The following is an 8,711-nucleotide window of genomic DNA, read 5'->3' on the forward strand; positions in this document are numbered from 1 at the left end:
AGGTTGTGGGTTCGAACCCCAACTCAGTTAAAAAAAAAAATCGTAAGGCAGACTTTGCAAAATTCTGCCTCAGGCAGAATTTTGCAAATCTACCTGTGCAGGCCAAATTCTGCCTGAAGGCAGAATTTCTACCTGAAGGGCAGAATTTAAAGACCACCATTTCGAGGGGTAAAAATTAAGGAATTTTTACGCGTTATAGCTACTTCTAATACATAATTAGTGGTAATAACTACCTTTTATTTTAATTACTAATAATAACTAAATACTTTTCTAATTTAACTATTATAGCTACGCAGTAACTTTTAATTACCATTTCACAAATACACCTAAAAATTAGTACCCTCAATCCCATATCCCCTTTTAATGGTAACAATATTAATCACTTAATATACATTACCATTCTCTCTCCTTTTTCATAAATTCTTACCTTTTTAAAAAGGAAAGAATCTTTGAATGCCCAGTGAAATAATCGTCTTCTTCCTCTCTTCCCCATTCTGCAAAAATTTCACTTACATTCTCACGAATCAATAAGTTTTTTAGGGTTTTGAGAAGACAAAAAATATATGTATTTGTGTATGTTCTTAATATAACTACCAGTTGTTGTGGTTGGTGGTGTATTTTTGTAAGTTTTTCTATATATTTGTGTATTTTGTTCAAATTAATTCCATCAGTTCATCTAGTTTCAAATACACGGGTGACGCAAATACATGGTAAGTTTTCTATATATTTATGTATTTTGTTCAAATTAATCCCATCAAATACACGGGTGATGCAAATTCTTAGTCACACAAATACATGAGATTTAATATAAAATACATGGGGTTTGATTAGAAACTTCAAATACATTAGTTATGCTATCAAATACATGGTAAATAAAAAACGAAATCAATATTGAAAACTTCAAATACATTACCACTAAATACATGGGTGATGCAAATTGTTACTCCTCACAAATACATGATATTTAATATAAAATACATGGAGTTTGATTGGAAACTTCAAATACATTAGTTATGCTATCAAATACATGGGTAAATAAAAAACGAAATCAATATTGAAAACTTCAAATACATTGGCTGCTGAATGTTTTCAAATTTTGAATTTTTGATTTTTTACATTTGAATGTTGAAGATTGGTTGAAAGAATAGAAAACAGATATGGAAAAGAAATCTAAAATTTGATTTTGTGGAAGAGTATGGTAAAAAATACCAATTAATAACTAATTAAATGATCCCACCGTTATGGCCTAAAATCAAGGGATATGTTTTTTTTTTTACTGTGTTTCTATGAATTTACACGCATCAAATACATCCGAAAAAATACCTTAATTTGAGAAAACATAGCTACAAATGTTAATATTTAAAAAGATAGTTATAAATAATAGGAAACTACCATAAGCTAGTCATTTGAGTAATTTTATCAAAAATTAAAGACCACCCCAGCAAAAGGCAATCCTGCAAATTGCCCCCTAGTCTTTTCAGACAGAAAGTTGGCTGTCGGCCCAATAGATTGGGTCCAGAAGATGACAGGCCCATTTAAGCAGTGAGTCCACTAGAAACAGGTAAATGCTTGATGATTCTCTAGGGAGAAGAAATGGCAAAAAGTTCGTCGACAGCAGGATTCGAACCTGCGCAGGCAAAAAGCCCAACAGATTTAGAGTCTGTCTCCTTAACTACTCGGACATATCGACCAATTTGTTTTGGATAGCCATTCACATTAATTATTCTATTATAATTTCGTGCTTAAATATTATCGCGCTATCAGTCTTTGAGATATAAATAGTTACATCTCAATTTACCTATTGTGTCCATCTCACTAGTTCCAGAATGAATTATTTTTCTGAGGATGGGCGGCTAGATATATAATCAGACATTAGTGGTGGATCTAGAAATTTAAAGTCACAGGTACTTAATTGTTTTTAACTTAATTCTTTAACTGGTGCACCTATTGTCATATCCTGAGACTGAGGTGCTCAGTCTTTCGAGTACTTCTTTACTTTTACTAGTTTGCAATATTAATATGTATGTTTGGGTTATAACAATAATGGATGCTTGAGTACCCCATTCACACGTGGCCATGGCAATATAGTTCGCTAAAATGTGGATTCAATGCACTGGTGGCCTTTTTGTAGACAAAATACATTGATATGCAGTACAAAGGTCCATATTTTTCTATTTCTAATCAACCAATTAATACATTACAATCAATCAACTATCTCTCAATCCCATACGAGGTATTGTTTGTAATAAGTAATACATTACAATATTCTTCTGCTATACAGCTAACTAGACAACCTTAGCCAGTACTCATAGAATTGCGTTTACAAGCACTACAACAAAATATGCTTTTAGCGGCAATTAGTTAACGGTAATAACTTAATTACCGCTAATTGTATTCTAGGATCAATTATTACCGGCAATCCAAACTTTCGCCCTAACAATAAATGTCGCTAAAGACTTTACTGACCTTGGATCTAATGGTATTTAACCAATTGCTGATAAATGTTTTTGTGGCAATAACTATTGCCGCTAAAAGGAAAATATTGCCACTAAAAACCTCTTTTGGTGTAGTGAAGATTAACAAACTTCACAAACTCTTAGCATTATAGAACAGAGTATATTACCCAAAACAAAAAAAAGGAAAAGCAGAGCGTGTAGACTCATACTAATGCACTTAGCTTCTTCATCCATGATGTAATTGCTGAACTTGTAGTTGATAACTTGGAACTATTTGTCTTTGTGACACCAAAAGGCTTAATTTTCCTGCCCTTTTCATCGACTTTGACAGATGCATTGCAAGCTGGGACTACAGCAGTTCCTTTATAAGCTTTACATATGTAACTTATGAAGTTTTCATAGTCCTGCAACAATAAGCATAACGTCATAGAAAGAACCCCAAAACATACCTTGCATTAGCATTATGTAGAAATTATTGGGTGCACCTGGCCCAAACATAATATGATATGATATTGTCCGTTTGGACCAAACACGCAGAGTTAAAAAATTGGAAGTGCAAAGATCTGAAATATGGAGCAAAGTTAACTGACTTGATAAAGTGGTTGGCCATCAACAACAACCCATGGCACGTACGTCTGAGGAGGTTGAAGGGCTTGTGTCTCATTAGCATAAAGAAGTTCGAGCTGTAAAAATACGTTACATAACGTTCAATCACAGAACATAAAAACCAATCTCATAAAAGGTAAAACATCATGCCGAATGAATATTAGCTCAATCAAGAAATAACACCTAGAAATTATCAACACAACACACACAAAAACAAAAACAAAAAAGAGCAGAAAGATGAGTTTTCAATTAGCAAAGAAAGCTTACCTCTTTTCCACGCGCACTTCCATGGCAGTTAGTAACAGGCTTTGCTTCTAAATTCAGCTTTTCAAAACATGTTTGCCACTGTGGATACTTCCTTCTGTATACAAAACTTTCCAATACCACATTTTCAACGCAGTTAATGAAAGGGAGGTATTCATCCTGCATCAGATATTTAACTCAAATGCAAATCACAAATTCGTACTTAGACTATCAAATGGACCTGAATAGAGATGTACAGATATAACGGATTCATAAAGCCAAACCAACTGATTTGGATTGAGGCAAATATAATTGATTGATTGTGAATAACATTTACCATATATACTTCTATACTATAGACTATAGTATGACTTTTTAAATGAATCGAACTGTGATGATTTAAGCTTCATCCTTCAAGGTACATCTATCCAAATTGACTTCAACAATTTTTCTATCGACTTACCAAATCTGGCCACACATCTATTGCACAAGCCTGTACAGTGTTTAACAAACATTCCAGTTGTCCATGCTGCAAAAGTAAGGGCAACATTTTTGTCAATCTCTATATGTGCATACTTATGTGCTTATACGTACTTCTACAAAACCTAATCAAGCTAAGAAATCATGTTGATGGAGAAAATCACAGGAAGTTCATGAAATAAACGAACTGACTTTTGACACATAAGCTAAATATGTGCAAAGTACTAAAGTTGCCCTTATTACCAATAGTTAAATGAATAGTTGTGAGAGTTCAACATTTTTTTTTCTCTCCTAATAAAAGAACAGAGAACAAGTACTAAAGTTGCCCTCATTACCAATAGTTAAATGAATAGTTGTGAGAGTTCAACATTTTTTTTCTCTCCTAATAAAAGAACAGAGAACAAGCTTATGTGTGAAAGTGGGTCCAAAAAAGTTATGTGAGTAAGATTGTGATGCTAACTCTAAAATAATTTACAGAAAGGTGCTTCATTTGGATGAAGTATATAAAAAGGAATTTTTTTTTTACATAAAATGGACCAAGGAAAGTAGGAAAAATATATGGTGGACCTTAGTTTGCATGTAGACTTGACTCTGTACAGATATTTCTAGCTACGATTGAAGGAATTTGCATGCATGAATTTAGCAAATTATTTCCAAAGAAAAAATATTGAAAATTTTCATGAAAAATAAATAAATATTGGAGAGCATGATCAATAAGAAATAACGGTATAGCATATATATAAAGTCAGAGAGAGACCTGGCAATAGATGGTTCCGTTAAAAACATCGGCGTTGCCATAAGGAAAAAGCTTGAGATGAGTAACATGGATTAGTCCACTGTTGAAAAGTTTAGGCAGATGCTCCACTATGAATTTGGCAGAGCTCGGGCACAGTGTCTCGTAATAAATGTCTAATTTGGCCTTCTCTACTTCCCCAGAAACCTCACTTGCAGAACTCTTATAGCTAGCACTTAACAAGGCCACTAGAATTACCAAAACTTGACGACCCTCAATTGCCACCATGCTGTGGGATGATTTTCTCGAGGGCTATGGGAGAAAAGCTAATCTGAAAAAATGAAAGAAAAGTAATTGATGAAGTATGTGGAATTTAAAAGTAAGCAGAAAGTTGACGTTTCTTAATTAACTAGACGGGCTATGCCCGTGCCACACAAGGCCCAACACTTTAGATTATAATGCATTTATATGTATCTATATGTATATAGTTATCTTTAAATAGTGATTATATATATATATAGAGAGTATATATTATGTTCAAAATGAGATTAATATAACATTGTAGTTTGTGCTCCGTATCTAAAATTTTATTATATTAATGTTTGCTACGAATATAAAATCGGCAAATTTATTAATATTTTTTAAAAGAGAAGACTTGTTTAAAAGGAAACTATTTTCCTCTTTTTTAGATAAAACAATAGCAATATTTAAGCATTAGTTGTTACTTTCAATTTTAATTCGATTAATTTAAAGGTGTAAAATACTTATTATTTTTTATCAAATTTTGATTTGGATAATTCTAGTTCAAATTATTAAATTAATTTTACATGTTTAAAACGAAACAAAGTAGAAATTGATTTTCTATTTAAACGAAGAAATACTATTTTTTAATTTTTGGTAAATATTCTCGATTTAGCTCATTTTACTTGTCATGTTGTCTTTTGTATGATTTTTTAAGAAAACGTCGATTAGAATTATAATTTGACTAATTTATCTTATTCATTATTTGATCTCCATTTGATATTTTTTTTACGACATTAATTTCTTTTCACATTTATTAGAGTAAGAATAAAAATAAAAAAGTAATTAAATTATATCTTATTTTAAAATATAAATATTTTAAGTATATTTATTTTAGTAAACATAACAAATAAATGACATGGCGGAATAGCAAATAAAACAGTTTAATATCTAGATTAGATCTCAGGCTAATATAAAAAAAGAAAGAAAATTGTATGGTTTGACTACTTAATTTTTGAAGAAAAGCAATTTCATTTGCTCCCACTAATGGATTGATACGCACGTGGCAATGGGTCCATTATTATTGACTTAATGCGATACTTTGAAAATTACATGAATATTATTTGATTTTTTAATATGGAGTGCACTTTTTTTTTTTGGGACATTATTAATTTGCACTATTTTTATGCATATATATATATATATATATATATATATATATATATATATATATATATATATATATATATGCTATGCTCAAAACACAATTAATCTAACATTGTAGTTTGTACTCCGTATCTAAAACTTTATTATATTAGTGTTTACTACGAATACAAAGTCTGCACTTTTTTTTTGACATTATTTTTTTTTAATAGGGGGTTCACTTTTTTTTTTTTTTTTTTTTATATTGCTTGATTTTGTTAATATGGGGTCCATTTTTTTTACCGTGACTTTGGAGATGGTGGGTTCCACTTTTTTTTTTTTATATATATATTGCTTGATGTTGTTTAGTATGAGGTTCACCCTTTATGGGGTGCACTTTTTTTTTTTTGACATTATTAGTTTGTACTATTTTTATGCATATAATATATAATATTGTAGTTTGTGCTCCGTATTTAAAATTTTATTATATTAGTGTTTGCTACGAATACAAAGTCAGCACTTTTTTTTTAACATTATATTTTTTTTAATATGGGGTTCAGTTTTTTTTATTTTTTATTTTTTTATATTGCTTGATTTTGATAATATGGGGTCCACTTTTTTTTCCCATGAGTTTGGAGATGGTGAGTTCCACTTTTTTTTCTTCCTTTTTTTTTTATTGCTCGGTGTTATTTAGTATGGAGTCCTCTCTTTTTTTTAAGGGATAACGGACGACGAAACCCATGCTTTATATAGTTTCTTCTTTTTTTTATTTTTATTTTTTATATTGCTTGGTGTTGTTTAGTATGGGGCCCACCCTTTTGGACATTGTTAGTTTGCACTATTTTTATGCATATAATATATATATATATATATATAGTATGTTCAAAACACGATTAATATAACATTGTAGCTTGTGCTCCGTATCTAAAACTTTATTATATTAGTGTTTACTACGAATACAAAGTCTGCACTTTTTTTTTTTTACATTGTTTGTTTTTTTAATATGGGATTCACTTTTTTTTTATATTGCTTGATTTTGTCAATATGAGATACTAGGTTCAAAACACGATTAATATAACATTGTAGTTTGTGCTCCATATTTAAAACTTTATTATATTAGTGTTTGCTACAAATACAAAGTCTGCACTTTTTTTTTGACATTATTTATTTTTTTAATATGGGATTCACTTTTTTTTTATATTGCTTAATTTTGTTAATATGGGGTCCACTTTTTTTTTCCCGTGAGTTTGGAGATGGTGGGTTCTACTTTTTTTACTTTTTTTTTTAATATTGGTTGGGATTTTTTTTATTTTTTAATATTGGTTAGTGTTTAATATGGGGATCACACTTTTTTTTTTTATGCCTAACGGACGACGAAGCACGGGTCTCAACCCATGCTTCTATATAGTAGTAACTAGTGCATACGAATGCTTGTAGCTAGAGTTACATGTTTGACATGTTCTTTGTAAATGGAATGCTGGTCTTTAATTCGCTATAAAACTATTGAAAGCAGCCTTAGCCAAGTTGACTGCTTCAGTTGGCATCTAGCCAAAGTTATCTTCGGATTTTTCTGGGATTTTCTTTTCTCAGGGAAAATATTCAAAATTTTAGGAATATAAATTCTTGCATAAAAATCCGTAGGTATTATTTGCAACAAAATCTCTATATAATTCGCACTTTTCATATAGTGATTTGCATATACACATGGATATTAGTATTATGTGCGTCAAACGAGAGTTCTTTTTTACCGTAATTGTTTCATATGCCTTTTGAATATTTTAGAATATTTTACATCGTTTTCAAATATGAACTATTTATTTTTAAATACTTAAAGATTTCATGTCCGAATTCAGGGTCAAAAGTTAAAAGTTTGATTCTCGTAATCCAAACAGTGCCACACAAATTAGGACAAAATTATCTTTTTATCTTTCCTTAAACGCTGCACTTAATTAATATACTTTATTATTACTTAATTGAAACCAATATGAGTAGATTTTTCTATTTTTCTAAAATGAATATTTTAAATGAAATTCAGTTAGTTAAATGATCAATATTTAGAATCAAACGTATTATATTCAAACCAAAACGAAACAGGCTTTGTTCGCGTAATACAATGCCTTGGTATAGAAATTAGCCTAGCATAGGTATCAAGCATCAGCAAAACACAGCTGGAGTACAAGCAAAGAGTTCAAGAAATATTGACTCATTTATATGATGTTTCCCTTGCCGTCCACTCCAATCAAAATATAGATAAAATTCATAATCACTTCACCACATCATCATGTTTTAAGATGAGGAACAATATTGTTGGGACATTTGTTAGATTCATCCTTCACCAAGTATAATCTACTGTAGTAGATAAGAAGGAGGAATATTCAATATGATGTCGATAGCAATAAAACAAACGGAAGAATTAGGTGAAAAAATGAGTGAGAGGTCGAAAAAATGAGTGAGAGGTCTTCGAGAAGTGAGTCATAACCTCACTTGAGCTTGACCAATTCAAAATCACTTTTTCATTTTGTTTGTTTTCTCTTTAACTTTAATGCTTGACTAGACAATCCAGTTACTAAAAAGATTAAAATAAAACTTATCATATGTTAAATATTGTTGTTTTCTCCTTTCTATTTATTTTTAGAACTATACTATCGGTTTATTCAACTAGTTATCTCATCATTTTTAATATTTTATTTAGTCATATGGTATTCTCAGTTCTCATCCTACTGGCTCGAGGAAACCGTGTCGCTTAGAGCCTATTAAGGGGAAGCGCTCCCAGCACGGAACTCTCCATTCTCGTGGCTTGAATACGAGTC

At 30.6% G+C, this 8,711-nt stretch overlaps 1 protein-coding gene across 1 annotated transcript; it reads right to left on the bottom strand.

Moving 5' to 3' along the window:
* Positions 1–2,619: 2,619 nt before the first annotated feature.
* LOC132606416 (gamma-interferon-responsive lysosomal thiol protein) lies at positions 2,620–4,925 on the bottom strand. Its single transcript, XM_060319907.1, has 5 exons — positions 4,543–4,925; positions 3,769–3,834; positions 3,330–3,485; positions 3,047–3,139; positions 2,620–2,860 (listed from the first exon to the last, which is right to left on the bottom strand). The coding sequence occupies exons 1-5, from the start codon at positions 4,804–4,806 to the stop codon at positions 2,660–2,662; spliced, it is 780 nt and encodes a 259-aa protein (XP_060175890.1). The 5' UTR covers positions 4,807–4,925; the 3' UTR covers positions 2,620–2,659.
* Between the last annotated feature and the right edge of the window lie 3,786 nt (positions 4,926–8,711).

The sequence above is a fragment of the Lycium barbarum genome, chromosome 1 (genome assembly GCF_019175385.1).
Source record: "Lycium barbarum isolate Lr01 chromosome 1, ASM1917538v2, whole genome shotgun sequence".
NCBI lineage: Eukaryota > Viridiplantae > Streptophyta > Magnoliopsida > Solanales > Solanaceae > Lycium > Lycium barbarum.

What these genes read in the sequence shown, in the direction of transcription:
- LOC132606416 (XM_060319907.1), bottom strand. Translation starts at nt 4,806, where the DNA reads ATGGTGGCAATTGAGGGTCGTCAAGTTTTGGTAATTCTAGTGGCCTTG. An exon ending in GAAGTGCGCGTGGAAAAGAG is followed by an intron (nt 3,140 to 3,329) that starts GTAAGCTTTCTT and finishes GTATTTTTACAG; the next exon opens with CTCGAACTTCTTTATGCTAA. An exon ending in ATGGCCAACCACTTTATCAA is followed by an intron (nt 2,861 to 3,046) that starts GTCAGTTAACTT and finishes TTATTGTTGCAG; the next exon opens with GACTATGAAAACTTCATAAG.